Source organism: Eretmochelys imbricata, chromosome 5, assembly GCF_965152235.1.
Source record: "Eretmochelys imbricata isolate rEreImb1 chromosome 5, rEreImb1.hap1, whole genome shotgun sequence".
Lineage (NCBI taxonomy): Eukaryota > Metazoa > Chordata > Testudines > Cheloniidae > Eretmochelys > Eretmochelys imbricata.
The window spans coordinates 33,573,787-33,594,938 of NC_135576.1; the positions used below are offsets into that span (position 1 = coordinate 33,573,787).

Here is a 21,152-nt window from a genome sequence, read left to right on the forward strand (position 1 = left end):
AGAAATTAGTGTTAAAATGTATGCAACTCTTCATTTGTTATCTTTTCAATAATCATAATTTCCAAAAATCTCTGGATAAAAACATTTATTTTTTGTTTACAGCAGCAATAATATACTCCTTGTTTAATGTGTATATTTTAACATCAGTGGCAAATTTTTACCACTTCATGGTATTGCTGTGCTGCGCTATATTTCAAATCCTCTTCGAGATTTGGGCTCCAATAAGAAGTTTCCTGTTTCTTAAACAACTTTTTAAATTAAACTAAAAACAAGGGTACAAATAATTTGAATCTCTTCTTATTACACTTCTGAACTCTGATTCACTGATTTATAATGAACCAAAAAGCATCCAATTACAGAGCTGCCAAATAAAAATCTGTTGTTTTATGGTTGATTACCAGGCTTACCAGCATAAATTTCTATGAAGTATATTCTGATCGTAATATTCCTTCCACTGTGAATAATTTTGAAGAGATTGGTCCTGCATTCAATTTTTCAGTGAAGGTTAGTAAACATTTCTGGGGATGAGACAAGATCTTGCCTTTCTGTCTATAGTCTCTTGTACCCAAAGAGCAGACAAAAAGATGGTCCTTGGTATGTTTCACTTTGCTGCTTTATGAATTTGGTTGATGAGGAAAATGATTCTAAATAGCTGAAGGATGAATGCTTCACCACCATAATGCACAGCCTTCACTTGCTTAAAGGTAAGATTCCCATTTAATGATGGGCAGTCTTATGTACGTTTGGTTCTCCAGTTGCTCACATTAGCCCAGATCTTGCAAAGACTTACATATGTGTTAACAGTGAAGTCAGTCTATCAGTTCCTCTGCAGACAGAAATCAATGGAACTACTCACAGTACATAAAGTTAAGCACATTCATAAGTCTTTGCAGGATTTGGGCCATTGAAAGAAGACACACTGATTTCTTTAGTTTGGCTAAGAGCTAAGTATTCAGTGTTCAAGGAAGTACATGACCAAGTCTGATTATTGATAACTGTATTGGTTATGTAACTCTGGAAAAAGTTTAGCTGCAAATATGCAACATGGCAGAAACCTAAATTTAATGGTAACAACTGTGGGAATGTAAATGTAACCTATCTTGTAGGTCATTGGCTGCAACAAAATATTTGCTTTTCCAGAAGTGTTTTATGCAACTAATGAGTGGTTTTATTTTGTTTTGAAAGCAGCCAGGTATTCAAAATTATATGGTATAAATTATTTTACATGAATGCTGGTATAATGCAATTACTGCCCAGTTAGAGATAAGTATAGGTATAGGAAAAAATATTGAAGTGAAACCAGTTCCGAGTTTTAATCAGTCTTAGAGCATTTTGATGTTCTTGGTATAGCTCAATAATTTGTTTGTATCCAGTTATAGCTAAATAAATTAATAACTAGCTATTTTCTATTTAGATTACAACGGGAAGCATTCCAGTAAAGGTGGCTTCTGTAAAAATCCATTGTCCACAGTTGACTAAAGGAAACAATCCTCTGATGTATCTAACTGCACTGGATACAGATCAGGTGAAGAACTAAACTACATCAATTACAAACTGTAACTTGTGTAATAAATGTAACGTAGACTCATTAGAATAATGGTATAAGAGCTGAGACCTAGGATCAGACAGTCAACAAGCAGTCATGGTGTGATGTCCTGAGACTGCATTTTAATGTTTGTATTGATGTTGTCTCCATTCACTGGTAAAGTGGCTCCCACATCCTGACAACAGGGAATCTCCGCCCTTTCTTTCTTTTCAGTCCTAGTTGATAGGAGGAAGAGGTAGGATGCTTCAATGGTTGGGGCACTAACCTAGGATGTAGGAGCCTGAATTCATGTCCCTGCTCTGCCACAGGCTTCCAACATGGTCTTGGGCAAGTCACTTAGTCACTCCGTTGATCAATTTCCTATCTGTAAAAATGGGGATAATAGTATTGCCTAGTGTACCCGTCAAGGACTGGTGGAAAAAACGACATGTGATCACATAATTAAAGTCTGTAACATAAAGAATTAAGTGATTTCCAAATGGGAGTTATTCCACTGATTTTAATGGGACCAGGATCTCAACTTAAATGTTTAACCAACAGTTAGCCCCATGTCTGGGACTAGTTTTAAGCATGTGGTGGTGTTAAGATTGCCAGGAATGGAACAGGCTCCTTCATTATTCTCCATTCAGAACTTACTCAGAATATTGGCCTCAGGGAAACTCACCTTATCTGAATGCACTTCCTTTATGTATGTTGAGAAAAATCAGGGTCCAATATTAGTGCAGACAATGTTTTCAAAGTATTTCACACCTTACACATAAGTCAAAGGTCATGTACTTCTCAGTTTGTAAAATTTGATAAACATAAGCTATTTTTTTAGAATTACCAAAGCATTTTAAATCAATTTAATTCTGAATTGTAAAGGAAATTAATACATTATCAGTATTTTCCAAAAAGCATGGTCTTTTACACACACACACAAAATCATCTTTATGCTTCCACCAAGCATAATTCTGCATTTTCTTTTTAGGCTCAAGGTGTCAGTTGTGATGCAAAGATTAATCCTTTGCAAATAGGAAAAACATCTTATTCTGCATCTTTCAAGGAAGAAAACTTCAGAGCTGCAAAAGAACTAGTAAGGAAAAGCTGTGACTGTAATATCTGTGGTCCCAATCCTGCACTGTAATCCACTTAGCCAGACCTCTCTGTGCCATGCAGGGCTCTGTTGGCATCAGTGGTGCTCCACACTGGCTCAGCAGTCCACCATCACAATGCAGCATAGGGGCCTATCATTGTATTGTGTTGCTGTTTCCTCCTCTTCTGTATGTATTTTTTTCTTTCTACAGCTAAAATTTCTGCACAATAACCACAGCCCATTTTCCACTACATATTACCCTGTGTCCATGCATGTATTGTGTGTGTGCAAATGGTTCTCTTTTTCACAGAACAGTCCCTAATATTACTCCTTGCAGCTCACTTAAACTCTGGTCTTTCTGCTGCTCGTGTCTGTCTAGTTCAGTTTATTTTAGGTTTTCCTACAGCGACCATCTGACTATTAATATTGCTGCAGTGCTTGGACAATTGAGATCACTAATGCTGACTAAATTAATCTAAACCTCGTAAATAACTATTAAAATATGCTTATAACATTAAGAATCTGTGTGAAATGAGACCTCTTGCTGGAGGAGATACCTCTGGGTTAGGGCTGAGGTATGTTGGTGGTGAAGTATGAGTAAGCTTTCACTTACACTGTTCATACTGTATCTGCCCTATAGATAAGGAGGGGGCTTTAGCATGAGTAACAAGCATTTAATTAATACATACAGAATACCTAAGTTAAGAAACTTGTTCAGCAAGGACCAAGAAGTTTAGAATTAAAAGTGTGGTATTTGTTAAAGTGAATTATGCTTTTTAAAATCACGCTAATACCTCTTTTCCCTCCCACCCCACCTTCTCTGAAAGAACTGTAAGAACACGCACTGTAATACAGTTACATGCATGCTGAAAGACCTCACACTGAAAGGAGAGTATTTTGTCAATGTGTCTACCAGAATCTGGAATGGGACCTTTGCAGGTGTAAGTATCGGGTACCTTTTTGATGGGAGATGTTATACCCATGTACATCATGTTCGCTGATATTTTTGAAACTTAACACTGAAAGCGCCCCTTCCATAGCAATCCCTTCCTCTTCTTGTTGACATTGTTTTGTCTATTATCCTAAATCAAAAATTTGCAACTGAAGCTGAAACAGACGCTAAGTCTGTGTAACAAACCATTTAAAATATTAAATAGAGAGACCCCCCCACTGAGGCATTGCAGCTACAATGGTGACACAAACCTTCCTCAATGCTGGCACATGGTGTTTGCTTTTGCAGACTGTCCTATAAGCTCAAGTAACCAGAAACTAGAGTTTCTGTAGAGCTGAAAAAGACAACACATCAGAAAAAAAAAAAAAAGAAGCTTATACAGAGCTCTTCTTCAAGTGTGGGCCAACATGGCTACAGCAATGCAATAAATTATTGTGCAGTCATATTGTATTCTGAAAAAAAAATGATCTTCACTTTTGAACTGCAGCAAACCTTTATTCAGGCTTGTCAGGATTTTTTTATTATTTTTTTGCAATTTTGAGGATTAATATTTATTTTACATTTTTTTTCAATGTGTATCTATTTTTATTTTTAAGATTTTTATTATGTTATTTTAACCTATTCAGCAGTGGGGTGGCCTTCCCTGTGGCCAGGGGCTTGTCGTCCTCCTCGCAGCCCTGGCCAGGGGGGGTCTCTTATCTACCTCACCAGCACCGCAGCCTTCCCCACACCTTGTTCCTACGGGGACTGGATATCACTGGACCTGCAGCAGTGCAAGGAACCCACTGCAGCCTTGCTGTCATGGCCCCTCTCACTAATTCCTGTGTCAGCAGGGCAGCAGAGGGCTCCCTGAGCTGGTGCATGGCCTGAGACACCCATTCCCTGAAGGTGCAAAGTGCAGGGGGAAGGCTGCATCCATCCATTACCGATGGATATTTTATTCATCGATTTCAGTGCATCAGCTGACATCAACATTTACTGATATCTATGGATTTTAATCAAATCCTGCCACGCTTGCCTGTATTGCATTCATTCTAATCATTTCAAAGTACCAAAAGCCCAGAACTTAATGCTATTGTTAGTGTTGCCAATTTTTTTCTTCAGAAAAGGTGTGTACATTTCAGTACAAAGATATATAAAAACCTTTTGTTTGGTTTTTTTTTTAAAGGATCACTTGTCAAAGAAAAACAGATCCCAGATTGAATTTTACAGTATGCTTAAAGTATCGTTTAAATAATAACTCTGACTGTCACATCTTAAACTCCCACATGTCGTCCAAGACATAACACTAATCGTGAAGAAATGATCAGCCCTCTGAAATGAAACAATGTCTGCTTCTCAGCTAGGCAACCAACCAAAACACTCCTAACACTCTGGGTTTGTTTGCAGTGTCAGGCACATGACGTACTGTCTGTGTTCTGTCTGCCAAGTCTTGTGACTGGGTATTGAAATTTACAAGCAGGATTCTTGTAAACGTCAATACTTAAACCATTAAAAAAAAAAAAAAGCCCTCAGGTCAGACTGATAGTGTAATAGGCTTATGAGAGTGTGTGAATCAAGAATCTGCCTGCCTTGATAGTGTCCTTTTTACGACTGTGTTTATTTTTTTGATGAGCTGAACCAAGAATATTTGGATGTTGTTTTAGATATACGGAAGGTCAGAATAAAAGCGGGTAAATGGCTGTGCCTTGATAGAGCAGGAGAGGTAGCAGGTAATGCTGGCTTCTCTCTAGTAGAAAAAAATCTGTTACAATTTTCCGTATCATCTCATGGCCACATATCCTCCATTTGATTGTCAGTACTCCACCATGAACAGCATTGCCATTTATAAAAGGCTGTTATGGGGGTGCATTAATCCTTGTCATTTAGAATGACAGGCATTTGGTGCGAAAAGGATGAAGGGTATGCATGCATCTGTAAAGCAGGGAAGAGAAAGGAGTGTGTGCTGAGGAGTCGACAAGAGAATGATGATTCAGGAGATAAAAGGACCAAATATTTATCCCATCTGGGATAGCTTCTCCAGTTCTGCGTGCAGTGGTTGGAGTTCTGACCACATTCCTCTAACAACACCCATTCCTACAGCACTCTTTTTAGACTGATATCCCTGTACTGTTGGTCGCATGTGGAAAATGTCACATGGAACACAGTCATACTGAACTGGTAATGTTTGAACTCCTGCGCAGGCTCTGCTGAGATTAGAAATAGTAATGGAAGGAGATGGAATCTCTAGGTCAGGCACAAGAATACTTTTAAAAAGTATTCCATTTTGTACCTTTTTCAATCCCGAAAGAGTGAGGAGGATCAGATGCTGAGGGGTGGGGAAGAATAGATAGTGCTAGAAAAAAGTAAAGGGAAGAAAAGCAGAGAGAATTTGGATAGAGAGACAGAGGAAAAGGAAGGGAAAAGCACACTCTCATTTTATACTTCTTTTAAAGGCCAGAGCTATGTCCCTGTCCTGTGCTATATTGCCTTTCCATTTCTCCCATTCCCTCTGATTCTCTAGCCACCTTCATAGCTAAACAGCAGCAAAAGTTTTCAAACAATGACAGATATTTCAATATCATCTTTTCTTTGAACTGTATGATGAAAATAGGGTTTTTTTTAGATAAAGTCTTAATTATTAACAGTAAGCATAGCAAGGTTGAAGTCTGCATTACTGGCATATTTATGCATTATTTTCCAGTTTTCGTAATACTATAATATTCTTCAGCTGTAGAGTATCATTCACTTAAGGAGAATTATTTTAAAACATCTTCATTATAGGAATGCTTGATTAGACGTTTACAAGTTTATTTTTCTATTGCAGTCAACTTTCCAGATGTTACAGCTGACAGCAGATGCAGAACTTGATACACATAACCCAGAATTATTTGTAATTGGAGAGAATACCGTAACTGTGAGTGTTGTTCAATGGAAGTGTTTCCTTTCTTTATATTTTACTATGTCTAAAGGCTAATATTTGATTTTTAATGTCCCTGAGAGGTGTGTGACAGGCCGCAGAAAATCTACTCATTTGCTTGAATATGTTAAGTTGGTTTTATTCATTTGTCTGGTTTTAGAGTTGTTGAAAATGTGTCCGTTTCAGCTGGCTGGTGTTTCTACAAACGCTGTTTAATTTATTTGAGCTTGCACACCTGAGTTTTGTTGTGAATGAACTCCGAAACTACCAGCAAAACTTGGTAGAAGCCTCTGAGTTTCAACTGGTTTCATGTAAACAATGTCAAATTTTGCATAGATTTTACCATAAAACAATAAATTAACCTGGATTCATGAACTTTAGGAAATCTTTCATCAAAACTCAGATGAGTTTTAAGTTCTATTTGCAAAGGCGCATTTTGGTATAATTGTGAATATTTGCACAGTTCTGATGATGACCAAAATCATGTCTACATTGTAACATGTTGCACAGTATGCTCCAATTTAGAATGGATGTAATATGGACATATTTAATAATCTTGATGTTCTAGTGACTTTTATCTTAAATACTCTCTGTTGTACACACTGCAATGGTTTAGAATGTTTCCTCCCAAGGATTTCATTCACTAAAATGTAAATTTAAATAGTGTTGGGGAAAATGCTTTGTTACAATACCCTTGCAGTAGAAACAATAACATCTCCTTCCCTTGGTCTGGGTATGGGTTGACATTACTTCACCTGCAATACTGGTTTTGTATTTCTTTTAGAGAACTTCCTAGCCCATCTGATCCAAAAAGTAGATCTATTTCAAGGCCTTTGGGGATTGGAATGCAACTCGAGAAACAAGCTAATAAGGGCGTCAACTTGGTGATGATGATGTGCATCAGCACCCAATTTCAGCTAATGGAAAATCCAATTAAATATGTACTAGGGCAGTTATTGACTGACCTATCTCCAAGTGGAAATAAGGCCAAAGCACAGTCCTACTTTTTGTCATCAATGTTCCCATGAAACATTGCACTTTGTAAAGAGATTCTAAATTGGTCCGTTTGTACTCAACATATATTCAGTTCAGGGCGAGCTGCTGAAAAGGAGAGTGAGTATATTTGTAGGTTTGAAGAATTTCACAGTATCCCCAAAACAGTAGATGCCAGTGTTTGGACTAGCTCGGGGGTGGCCAACCTGTGGCTCCAGATCCGCATGCAGCTCTTCAGAGGTTAATATGCGGCTCCTTGCATCGGCGCTGACTCCAGGGCTGGAGCTACAGATGTTAACTTTCCCAGTATGCCAGATGTTAACTTTTCCAGTATCCACTGCTCAACCCCCTGCTCTGCCTGAGGCCCTGCCCCCACTCCACCCCTTCCCCTGAGCCTGCCATGCCCTTGCACCTCCCCCACAGACCCTTCTGCGCATGCAAAACAGCTGATTGCAGCAGGCAGGAGGTGCTGACTGTCAGCGACCAGGCAGGAGGCACTGGGGGCTGGAGGGTGGGAGCTGATGTGGGGGCTGCTGATGTATTACTGTGGCTCTTTCGCAATGTACGTCGGTAAATTCTGGCTCCTTCTCGGGCTCAGGTTGGCCACCCCTGGACTAGCATGATACTTGGAGTGTCCTAGATTTTATATATATATATATATATAATCTATCAAATGTCTTTCTCTTTTGTTGTTACCTAATTTAATTCTTATACATTAATTACACCAGCAAAACAAGGCCAGGAAACTGATTGTAGAAAATGTTATTTGTGATTTAAGAAATTTATCCTACATGAATGTAAGTTTCTTGCGTATCTATAGTAGGACTGGTCAGTTAATCACAGTTAACTCACGTGATTAACTCAAAAAAAATTAATCACAATTAAAAATAATCATGATTAATCACAATTTTAATCACACTGTTAAACAATAGAATACCAATTGAAATATATTAAATATTTTGGATGTTTTTCTACATTTTCATATGTATTGTATTCTGTGTTGTAATTGAAATCGTATATATTCTTCTTGATTACAAACATTTGCACTGTAAAAGATAAAATAGTATTTTTCAGTTAACCTCATACAAGTACTGTAGTGCAATCTCTGTGGCGAAAATGCAACTTACAAATGTAAATTTTTATTTATTTATTTATTTTTTGGTTACATATGCACTCAAAACCAAAACAATGTAAAACTTCAGAGCCTACAAGTCCACTCGGCCCTACTTCTTGTTCAGCCAATCTCTGTAAATTTGTTTACATTTACAGGGGATAGTGCTGCCCTCTTCTTATTTATAGTGTCACCAGAAAGCGAGAACAGGCATTTGCATGGCACTTTGTATCCAGCATTGCAAGGGATTTACAAGCCAGATATGCTAAAGATTCGTATGCTCCTTCATGCTTCAGCCACCATTCCAGAGGACATGCTTCCATGCTGATGTCGCTCATTTAAAAAAAATGCATTAATTAAATTTGTGACTGAACTCCTTCGGGGAGAATTTTATGTCCCCTGCTGTTTTAACCACATTCTGCCATATATTTCATGGTATAGCAGTCTCGGATGATGACCCAGCATGTTCTTCATTTTAAGAACACTTTCACTGCAGATTTGACAAAAAGCAAAGAAGGTATCAATGTGAGATTTTGAAAGATAGCTACAGCACTCGAGCCAAGGTTTAAGAATCTAAAGTGCCGTCCAAAATCTGAGAGGGATGAGGTATGGAGCATGCTTTTAAAAATCTTAAAAGAGCAACCCTGCGATGAGGAAACTACAGAACCCGAAGTACCAAAAAAGAAAATCAACCTTCTGCTGGTGGCATCTGACGCAGATGATGAAAATGAACATGCATTGGCCCGTGCTGCTTTGGATTGTTATCGAGCAGAACCTGTTATCAGCATGGATGCATCTCCCCTGGAATGGTGGTTGAAGCATGAAGGGACAATGAATCTTTAGCACATCTGGCATGTAAATATCTTGCGATGCCGGCTACAACAGTGCCATGAGAAGGCCTGTTCTCATTTTCAGGTGACATTGTAAACAGGAAGTGGGCGGCATTATCTCCTGCAAAAATGTAAACAAACTTGATTGGCTGAACAAGAAGTAGGACTGAGTGGACTTGCAGGCTCTAAAGCTTTACAGTGTTTTATTTTTGAATGCAGTTATTTTTTGTACATAATTCTACATTTGTAAGTTCAACTTTCATGATAAAGAGATTGCACTACAATACTCGTATTAGGTGAACTGAAAAATACTATTTTGTTTTTTACAGAGCAGGTACTTGTAATAAAAAATATAAAGTGAGTACTGTACACTGTAAAAATGTAAAGTGAGTACTGTGTTTGTAATTGAAATTAATATATTTTAAAATGTAGAAAACATCCAAAAATATTTAAATAAATGGTATTCTGTTAAGAGTGTAATTAATTGTTTTAATCATGCGATTAATCACGATTAATTTCTTTAATTGCTTCACAGCCCTAATCTACAGTAATCCTTTATGTATCCTGCACTATAAAACTTTGATCCACAATTAAGTTATAAGGGGTTCAGTTACAGCAGCGTGTGTTCAATAGAGAATTAGAAAAATATATATGGTGTGCAGAATGAATATTTGGAAGAGTGTATGTGTACACTCCACTTTTTAGTGATTCCACATCATCTGAAAAAAAAAACCAAAAACCCATTTCTAGCCCTTTTAGGGTGAAATCCTGGTCACACTGATTTTCAGTGGAAGTTTTGACACTTATTTGAACGGTTCATATTGCAGGTGTGATTTGGGCCATATTGTAGTGGTTGGTGGGGGAAGATATTAGTTTGCAGTATTTTTATTTCAAAGAACATTTCCTCCAAATAAACTGGACCCTCAAGTCTCCCTGCCATCAGATGTTTGTATGTAAATTCAGGTTTTCTCCATCTCTTTCCCTCACTTCTCAAATTTTCCCCTTTCCACATCAGATGGTAGCATGCCTGGCTGCGAATCCCTTACCAAATAATTTAAAAATCTTTGGATTTTTTTGATGAGATAGTTTGTTGAGATATTTAAGGTATCTTATGGCCCCTTACTCCCTTGTGCCACAATGCAAACTGGGCCACAGTTTGTCCCTTAGAGAATGCCATTTGCATGTAGTGACTTTTCAAAGTGTAGATCTGCCTTTTCAAATGAGGCAGCTTCAGCGTTATTTTAATATCCGTAATCGTACCAGCCAGCCATCACATACAAGCAGCTTTTCCCCATTGCAAATTAGAGAAGCTTGTTTTCAGCATAAATGAATTGAACGTTGTCCCTGAATAATTGGGTGGAGAAGCTTTTCAGATGTACTTGTATGAGAAATCTTCAGATTTTTTCCAGTTAGAAAGCACTGCCAGTTGAGAACAAAGTACAGAAAGTTTACCTGCTAAAATCATTATTGTGGCTGTTCAGTTATAAAATGCATGAAGATTGTTGCAGTGAAATGGATACACGTAGCCACACCTAACACAATAACAGGGTTCCAATGGTAACGTCTTAAATCATTGACGTGTCCGCGTGGCTTTCCCAGAAAGCTTGAGACTAAATTCCACCAGGCAAAGCTGAGAGCAAGCAACCCTGAAAAAATGCAATGCTGTAGTTTATCAGGTTTCACAGCAAGCAAAACCTGTTCCCATTATAACTCTTTATAAACATTAACTACTAGCACATGAAAATTAAAATGTGCCTCCAAAAAGTTTAAAGTTCCTGACACTTGCAAGTAGTATTAACCAGATGTGAAGTTTATAAACCTTAGACTAATAGGTCTATAACAGCAATTGTAAATATCCATCCAAATTTATAATCAGACTTAATCCATGCACAACTAACTAGTTCCTTGGTAGCTGTAACATGGAAACGAGTTAATTTCCAGCTATTTTGGGGGCTCTGTATTCAGATAGTAGGAGATCGTCTGACCAGTGAGAAACATGGCAGTGTCTGGGAACTCAAGGGAAGAACAGATCCTAGCACAATTCCACCTTTCTGTCCTTCCAACTTGACCCATCTCCTCTTGCTGCTGCTTCCTCAGGCTAAGAACTGGTAGTGGAAACCTGGCTAACATTAAGGGCAGGGAAGAACTGGTACAGATCTTAGAGTAGTTCCAAGTAGGCTGTTAAGACCTGAAGGCAAAGAGCAGGAAGCCATCTGCCTGCTGGGATGGGAGGATAATGTGTGGACTTTCGTGTGTATGAATCATAGAATATCAGGGTTGGACGGGACCTCAGGAGGTCATCTAGTCCAACCCCCTGCTCAAAGCAGGACCAATCCCCAACTAAATCGTCCCAGCCAAGGCTTTGTCAAGTCTGACCTTAAAAACTTCTGAGGAAGGAGATTCCACCACCTCCCTAGGTAACACATTCCAGTGTTTCACCACCCTCCTAGTGAAAATTTTTTTCCTAACATCCATCCTAAACCTCCCCCACTGCAACTTGAGACCATTACTCCTCATTCTGTCATCTGCTACCACTGAGAACAGTCTAGATCCATCCTCTTCGGAACCTCTGTTCAGGTAGTTGAAAGCAGCTATCAAATCCCCCCTCATTCTTCTCTTCTGCAGACTAAATAATCCCAGTTCCCTCAGCCTCTCCTCATAAGTCATGTGTTCCAGTCCCCTAATCATTTTTGTTGCCCTCCGCTGGACGTTTTCCATTTTTAACACATCCTTCTTGTAGTGTGGGGCCCAAAACTGGACACAATACTCCAGATGTGGCCTCACCAATGTCGAATAGAGGGGAACGATCACGTCCCTCGATCTGCTGGCAGTGCCCCTACTTATACATCCCAAAATGCCATTGGCCTTCTTGGCAACAACAGCACACTGAGCAAATAATGTTGCCGCCTTGTGTACTACTGGCTATTATTGTCAGTTTGGACTAGTTCTCTTTTAGCTGAAGTAGCAGAGGGCTTTGTTTTGTGAAGATGGAGGACCAGCACCATCCCAGTCCTAGTCCCAGCCCCAAGTCTTTGTGAGTAGATTCACTGCAGAAGGATTCTCGTTAAAGGAAGGAGAAGGAGGTGATGAAGACGAGATTACTCTTTGTCTTTGGTCTGTGGGCTCTGCATAGACCATCTTGTGTTCGTATGGCACCTAGAATAATGGTGCCGTCATCTGTAGCTGGGGTGCCTATCTACCACAATGCAAATATCTATTTATAACAATCGGAAATCGCTATTAACACCAGCAAATCAGACAATAATTCTGGTGCAGCCCTCCAGCCTTTTGCCAGGGGATTAGAAAAACTTCTTTAATGTTGTTAATGTTGATACACAACAAATAAAACTGTCTGTTTTCAGATCCCAGTGACAATAATGAAGCCTGAGGAGAAAGCGGAGGTACCAGTCGGAGTTGTGATAGGAAGTATACTGGCAGGACTCCTATTGCTGTTAGCATTGGTTGCTGTTTTATGGAAGGTGAGTAGATATTTATATCTGTAAAAGCAACCAACGGAAGTTCCTGCCTGAATACACCAAGGCTATAAACATAGGAATTACTGTGTAATCATGTCAACAATCATTTATCTGCAACCTGGGGAGGAAAATATTTTTATTAGTATTGTACCTTCCGTGTGAGGATCTCAAAGTACTTAACAAGGGATCCTTACAGCAGCCCTGGGAATTATGGAAAATTATAATAATACATTTAATAGACAAGGAAACTGGTGCAGGGAACGGTTAAGCATTGACTTGACTTCCTATGTAACCATGGCACCTCGGTTTCTGATATGCTGTCAGCCTGCCTCCATGACTCTCAAGCTGTGCTCTGCACATACCTCCGATGTTCCAAGTGGGCAGGCTGGGCAGCAGGAGGGATGGGGGTGGACTTTGAGGAAAGATGGGAAAATGATCAAGGATATGCAAGAGGCAGGCAGGGTGAGTGGAAGATGGACAAAGGAAGAGGCTTGTGGGGGTAGGGAATGGCGGGACTAAGGAGAAGCAGGGTGTCTGGTTTTGGGAAAGGCAACAGATTGTCTCTGCGCCAAAGCATTGGTGTTTAAAGGGCTCCCTGGCGCATCAAGGCAACTGCTCCCTGGGGAGCTCTTCTAGATCCTATGCTTTGGCATAAAGACACTTGGCTGCATAGCTCTGCTGCTTTGGCACTTGATTGCACCAAGCAGCAGCTCTTTTTTTAAATATGATTTGTGTTTGGGGCTACACAGCATCGCAACTTGAACCTGAAGGTTGGGGGGAGGTGAGTGGAGACATGTCGCCTGCCTTAGAGAATTTCCTTCCGTTGTTCTTTTTTTGAAGAAGCTACTGTGCGAGTCAACAATCAGGTTTAAATTAACAGCTTGCTAATGAGAGCTGGTAGGGAAATGAGTTTTCTACCACCAAAAAGTATTGATGAAAGTGGAAAAAAAATGCTTTCATAAAAACTTTTTTTTTTTGAGGAAGGTTGCCAAAAAAAACCCAGTTTACAACCTGAAAATTTTAGATAAACTAATTTTTGAGAAAAACGGAAGTTTTCATCAAAAAGAAGTTCTGACAGAAAAATTTATCAGCTGAGAAATGTACTTTTAAATGGCATGTGGCAATCTTCTAATCCTAGTACCTTTCATTACCAGGCAGCACAAAATAGACTATATGCATAGTTGACAAACTATTTTCAAAACTTCTTTCAGCTTGGCTTCTTCAAGAGAAAATATGAAAAAATGACAAAGGATGTAGAAGATATTGATGAAATTACAGAACTCACAAAGGACAAAGATTGAAGACAACAGTGATGGGAATACAGAACTAACCCTCTGAGCCACAAACAATGGCTGTGGTCCAATCAGATCTTCAGCTGGAGTGCCTTAAAGTTCAGTAACTCCTAAACTTGTTTTTTAATGAATGAATGAATGAAAATGCTTTTTTATGGATGAAAATATTTTACAGATTCTTCTGTATTGCAAGAGTAACTGCAGGTCAGTTTTTTTTTTTTTTCCACAAATGATTTATAGTATATTTTCTTGTATATTTTTTTCCTTGCAAGCAAATTAGCCCTTGGATCGGGAAGGTCTGGCGTATACAGTAACACCTTTTGGCAGAAATCCCACTCCTGTTCCACAAAGAACAAAATAAGAGTAACTTTTTTCAGATTGTTTTGGAACAATATCAATCCAAGTTAATAGGCTCCTGGTAAAAATGACTTTTTCTACTAAGTGATCTAGATGAAATCATTGCAGGATGAATATTGATACAGGACATGGAAAAGAAAAACTCAGTTTGCTGCTTATTAGCTTAATTTGATTGCCTTGGAGAACTGACTCACATTTCCCATCAAATCTGAGTCTTAACTAATCCATAACATTACAGGTTGTAAAAAGAAAAGGAGGACTTGTGGCACCTTAGAGACTAACCAATTTATTTGAGCATGAGCTTTCGTGAGCTACAGCTCACTTCATCAGATGCATACCGTGGAAACTGCAGCAGACTTTATATATACACAGAAAATATGAAACAATACCTCCTCCCACCCCACTGTCCTGCTGGTAATAGCTTATCTAAAGTGAGCATCAGGTTAGGCCATTTCCAGCACAAATCCAGGTTTTCTCACCCTCCACCCCCCCACACAAATTCACTCTCCTGCTGGTGATAGCCCATCCAAAGTGACAACTCTTTACACAATGTGCATGATAATGAAGTTAGGCCATTTCCTGCACAAATCCAGGTTCTCTCACTCCCTCACCCCCCTCCAAAAACCCACCCCCATACACACACAGACTCACTCTCCTGCTGGTAATAGCTCATCCAAACTGACCACTCTCCAAGTTTAAAACCAAGTTAAACCAGAACATCTGGGGGGGGGGGGGGGGGGGGGGAAGAAAAAAGAGGAAATAGGCTACCTCACATAATGACTTAGCCACTCCCAGTCTCTATTTAAGCCTAAATTAATAGTATCCAATTTGCAAATAAATTCCAATTCAGCAGTTTCTCGCTGGAGTCTGGATTTGAAGTTTCTTTGTTTTAAGATAGCGACCTTCATGTCTGTGATTGCGTGACCAGAGAGATTGAAGTGTTCTCCGACTGGTTTATGAATGTTATAATTCTTGACATCTGATTTGTGACATCATAATCAAAAAGGCTGACAAAGGAGGTGCTGTTGTCATCATGAATAGGTCGGAATATGAACAAGAGGCTGCTCGGCAGCTCTCCAACACGAGTTTCTACAAGCCATTACCCTATGATCCCACTGAGAGTTACCAAAAGCAACTACAGCATTTGCTCAAGAAACTTCCTGAAAAAGCACAAGATCAAATCCGCACAGACACACCCCTGGAACCCCGACCTGGGATATTCTATCTACTACCCAAGATCCATAAACCTGGAAATCCTGGGCGCCCCATCATCTCAGGCATTGGCACCCTGACAGCAGGATTGTCTGGCTATGTAGACTCCCTCCTCAGGCCCTATGCTACCAGCACTCCCAGCTACCTTCGAGACACCACTGACTTCCTGAGGAAACTTCAATCCATCGGTGATCTTCCTGATAACACCATCCTGGCCACTATGGATGTAGAAGCCCTCTACACCAACATTCCACACAAAGATGGACTACAAGCCGTCAGGAACACTATCCCCGATAATGTCACGGCTAACCTGGTGGCTGAACTTTGTGACTTTGTCCTTACCCATAACTATTTCACATTTGGGGACAATGTATACCTTCAGATCAGCGGCACTGCTATGGGTACCCGCATGGCCCCACAGTATGCCAACATTTTTATGGCTGATTTAGAACAACGCTTCCTCAGCTCTCGTCCCCTAAAGCCCCTACTCTACTTGCGCTATATTGATGACATCTTCATCATCTGGACCCATGGAAAAGAAGCCCTTGAAGAATTCCACCATGATTTCAACAATTTCCATCCCACCACCAACCTCAGCCTGGTCCAGTCCACACAAGAGATCCACTTCCTGGACACTACAGTGCTAATAAACAATGGTCACATAAACACCACCCTATACCGGAAACCTACTGACCGCTATTCCTACCTGCATGCCTCCAGCTTTCACCCTGACCACACCACATGATCCATCGTCTACAGCCAAGCTCTACGATACAACCGCATTTGCTCCAACCCCTCAGACAGAGACAAACACCTACAAGATCTCTGTCAAGCTTTCTTACAACTACAATACCCACCTGCGGAAGTAAAGAAACAGATTGATAGAGCCAGAAGAGTTCCCAGAAGTTACCTACTACAGGACAGGCCTAACAAAGAAAATAATAGAACGCCACTAGCCGTCACCTTCAGCCCCCAACTAAAACCCCTCCAACGCATTATTAAGGATCTACAACCTATCCTAAAGGATGACCCAACACTCTCACAAATCTTGGGAGACAAGCCAGTCCTTGCCTACAGACAGCCCTGCAACCTGAAGCAAATACTCACCAACAACCACATACCACACAACAGAACCACTAACCCAGGAACTTATCCTTGCAACAAAGCCCGTTGCCAATTGTGCCCACATATCTATTCAGGGGACACCATCACAGGGCCTAATAACATCAGCCACACTATCAGAGGCTCGTTCACCTGCACATCCACCAATGTGATTTATGCCATCATGTGCCAGCAATGCCCCTCTGCCATGTACATTGGTCAAACTGGACAGTCTCTACGTAAAAGAATAAATGGACACAAATCAGATGTCAAGAATTATAACATTCATAAACCAGTCGGAGAACACTTCAATCTCTCTGGTCACGCAATCACAGACATGAAGGTCGCTATCTTAAAACAAAGAAACTTCAAATCCAGACTCCAGCGAGAAACTGCTGAATTGGAATTCATTTGCAAATTGGATACTATTAATTTAGGCTTAAATAGAGACTGGGAGTGGCTAAGTCATTATGCAAGGTAGCCTATTTCCTCTTGTTTTTTCCTACCCCCCCCCCCAGATGTTCTGGTTTAACTTGGTTTTAAACTTGGAGAGTGGTCAGTTTGGATGAGCTATTACCAGCAGGAGAGTGAGTCTGTGTGTGTATGGGGGTAGGTTTTTGGAGGGGGGTGAGGGAGTGAGAGAACCTGGATTTGTGCAGGAAATAGCCTAACTTCATTATCATGCACATTGTGTAAAGAGTTGTCACTTTGGATGGGCTATCACCAGCAGGAGAGTGAATTTGTGTGGGGGGGTGGAGGGTGAGAAAACCTGGATTTGTGCTGGAAATGGCCTAATCTGATGCTCACTTTAGATAAGCTATTACCAGCAGGACAGTGGGGTGGGAGGAGGTATTGTTTCATATTCTCTGTGTATATATAAAGTCTGCTGCAGTTTCCACGGTATGCATCTGATGAAGTGAGCTGTAGCTCACGAAAGCTCATGCTCAAATAAATTGGTTAGTCTCTAAGGTGCCACAAGGACTCCTTTTCTTTTTGCGAATACAGACTAAACACGGCTGTTACTCTGAAACCTGTCATTACAGGTTGTATATGTTATAAAATGGGCAATGCATCCTGATTTGGGAATGAAGATTCCAGAGTATGCCCTAATATAGGATGTCTGATGGGTATACCATACCGAAGTAAACCACCATATTCCTTTCACTAAGGTGACAAAAATTAAATTTTTACGGTGTATGGCATTTGGAAAGTACTTCTGAATGAGACGTGTTCCTGCCTTAGTGCTGCCTTGAATGTTTTGTCTCTTTTTTTAAAGGCAGATCTGAATTTGAAAACTCATTGTGACTTGCTGTCATTACTAGGTGCTACTCTGACAGTTTTCAAATTCTCAGCACTACTCTGATGGATTTAAATTTTACTTCTCTGAATGCTTGTCTTGTGGTGTTCACTATCTAACAAGGGAGAAAACAGGCCTATATTTATTATTAATAAAAATACCTTTAAATTTACGTGGCATTTTTCTGTAGCCCAAAGAGCAAAACTGAACTGAAAACTTTTATTTGGATTCATAATCCCTATTCATGGCAGTAATCCCACAGATTATGGGCATGAGTAAGAAGATGCAAGATTTTGCCTTAGTTCACTAACTGGCAATAAGGCAGGAATGAAAGAAAGTGTCTGGTGTATTATAGGGGCACAGGAAAAGCTAAGTAATGTGGAGCTAGTGTGACAAAGAACAGTGGAAGATCTGTTCTATATTGGTGCTTGTACCACTCTCGTCGTCATAGTATCTGAGTGAGTGCCTTTCAGTGGTGCATTAAGCAGCATGACTGTCACATGCTGTTTGTTCTTATATAGCTAAAGAACTTTTATAAGTAACTTATGTTTTGTACAATTTAAAATACTGTAGACTTTCGAAAGAAAAATTTTAAGAGTTAAAAAGGAACTCTTATTCAGGTGGCCTTATGTTATGCTTTTTAATTTACATAACATTTTTCTATTTAAGTGACCTTATGTGATATACCCTTTGCTTTAAAACAAAATCTTCAAATTTTAGGTTTGAAAAGCTAAGAATCTCCATATTAAAGGAAGAGCCCACACCAGGCTTGTGGGCTGAGATAATTGAACTTTTGGTTGCCTCACTCTCATGACAGGCAGTTAACCTCACAACAAGCACATCACCTGTTGTGATATGCTTTTCTTTACATATTTTGGATGAGAAATAAGGTGGTGTCTGAAAATTTTACACCCTTCAGATAATTGTCTAAGGGACCTAAATCCCATTTTCAAAAGAGACTTAGGAGTTTAAGTCCTGTTGATATTCAGTTAGCCTTTAGGCAAAGATTTTTAAAAGTACCACTCTCTTCTATGAATGTGAAAATCAATGTGACTGAGGCTCCTACATCACTTAGAGCCTTTAGAAATTTTTACCCGTAGCCTCCTAAGGGCCCAAGTCACTTTCAAAAATTGGACTTAGGCTCCTAAATCACTTAACACTTTTGAAAGTTTTTACCCAAAGTCGTCTTAGTCAGTAAACAGTAGCCAGCCAAGCCACCAACTTCCCTGGCTGTCAGAGGTGCCATTTGGAATAACAGACTGAAAACAATTCACCTATCGTGTGTGTGTGTGTGTGTGTGTTTTCTACAAGAGTTTTATATTTTCATATTATATTTTTTCTGGTAACATGTTAAAAAACAATCTGGATCCCCAAACTCAACTGTCTGACAGATAAAGACAGTTGCTGCCAGTTGTTTGTGGCCAAATTGAGTTTTTAAAAATTAGTGTTCTAAACAATTCCTTAAAGAACAAACTTCTGACTTGCAGTTATAAACCCTGGGTGCATCGACTAGCATATGTGACCTAAGGTTGAAGATAAAAATTGGTCTCCTGCCTCCATTCTTTTTTTAACAACTTGAAAAAAACAATTGCATCCATACTGTACTTGCAAAAACCTCATACATAATTAATCATGCGCATTCAAAGCCAGAGGAGGAATTTAACAATACAGTGGATGGTAAAATCTTTCATTTCTTGTACCTTTTGGTGGTGCATGTAATGGAACCCAGGCAGGCAGCCAGTTTTCATTGTCAGTCACAAGCTGAATGTGCAGAGGAGTGTATCCAGGGTTTTAGGTGAGTTAACTCATTGAGTAGGCAGAGAGTGATTTACATTCACTTGCCTTGACTGGGTTTTTCATTGTCCCAGGCGTTAAGATTTTTCACCTAGTCTAGAAGTAGTACTCTTCTCAAACTACAAGGAAAGGAGAGCATAAGTAGGGTTTTGCATCTCTCACTTAGCCATTTAATGTTACTAGTTTGGGTTGGTTGGTTGGTTTGTGTTTAGTTGTTTTTTGTTATGTGTATTTTTTATTACATAAATAGTTCCATTTTGTAAAGAGTTATTTTATTGCACTTTCGGGTGGGCATAGCCTCAGAAATAATGCTGGAAATGTGATGTATATTTTGTACTGTGTATAACAGTTTGGGGTTAAGTTTTTAAAACCTTATAAAGATAAGTTTTATCTCTAATGTGTTGTTTTGTGGTGCTGGGCTTTGATTCCAATCTTGCTTGCAACAGCAGAAGTCAGGAGTAACTCCAGTGAAATCAAAAGAGTTACACAGTGTGAAACTGGTGCAAGATCCGCATTAGAGTGGCTGAGGTTTAGACGATATGAGTAAAGTCCTTTGTAAATCTCAAAAATTAGACTCGTAGGAGACTGGACACTGCCAGTGGGGAATGTGAGATAGAGATTTAATACAAGAGATCAGATTGAGGACTCAGAATGAGATTGTAAACTCTTCGGGGCAGAGACCATCTGTTATGTGCTTGTGCAGTGATGGGCATAATGAGGCCCTAGAGCCCCAGGCACTACTGTAGTACAAATGATAAGTACTAATGCTTTGATGTTACAAATCTGAATACAGAATAAGTAATAAAAGCAGGGCCTTGAAGAGTGAAAAGCTCTACTAAATGCCACTATACAAAAGGCAGCAAAATTTTTCTTTGCTACAGTAGCAGAATCCTAAGGTTATGATATTGCAAGGCGCTGACAACCAGGAGTTGAGGATACTAAGAGGCTGTGCCTTGGGCCTTACAGGTTTTAGCCACTGGTGCAGCAACACAGCTAAGCTCAGTTGTGCTGGTGTAAGTCACAGTTCACACTGATGCAGCACATCTACACTAGGGGGTTGCACCACTGCAGCGATATCAACGTTGCTAGTTCCCCCATGTTCTCTCCCTTCTAAAATTACAACAGGTTTGCCCTCCCATCTTGGAGCAGTTTGTGGTCTTCCCCCTCCAAGTTGACAGTGACTTTTGAGTGATCCTCAGACCCTCCACTCACCTACT

The 21,152-nt window shown here is 39.8% G+C and overlaps 1 protein-coding gene across 1 annotated transcript in view; it reads left to right on the forward strand.

Moving 5' to 3' along the window:
* The window catches only part of ITGA2 (integrin subunit alpha 2), an 83,159-nt gene extending 68,338 nt beyond the window's left edge, over positions 1-14,821 (forward strand). Inside the window, exons 24-30 of the mRNA XM_077816834.1 lie at positions 402-504; positions 1,415-1,525; positions 2,517-2,621; positions 3,449-3,562; positions 6,380-6,469; positions 12,769-12,885; positions 14,094-14,821. Coding sequence (XP_077672960.1) covers positions 402-504; positions 1,415-1,525; positions 2,517-2,621; positions 3,449-3,562; positions 6,380-6,469; positions 12,769-12,885; positions 14,094-14,183 — 730 coding nt within the window. The 3' untranslated portion in view covers positions 14,184-14,821. The remainder of the gene's footprint in view (positions 1-401; positions 505-1,414; positions 1,526-2,516; positions 2,622-3,448; positions 3,563-6,379; positions 6,470-12,768; positions 12,886-14,093) is intronic.
* Positions 14,822-21,152: the final 6,331 nt, after the last annotated feature.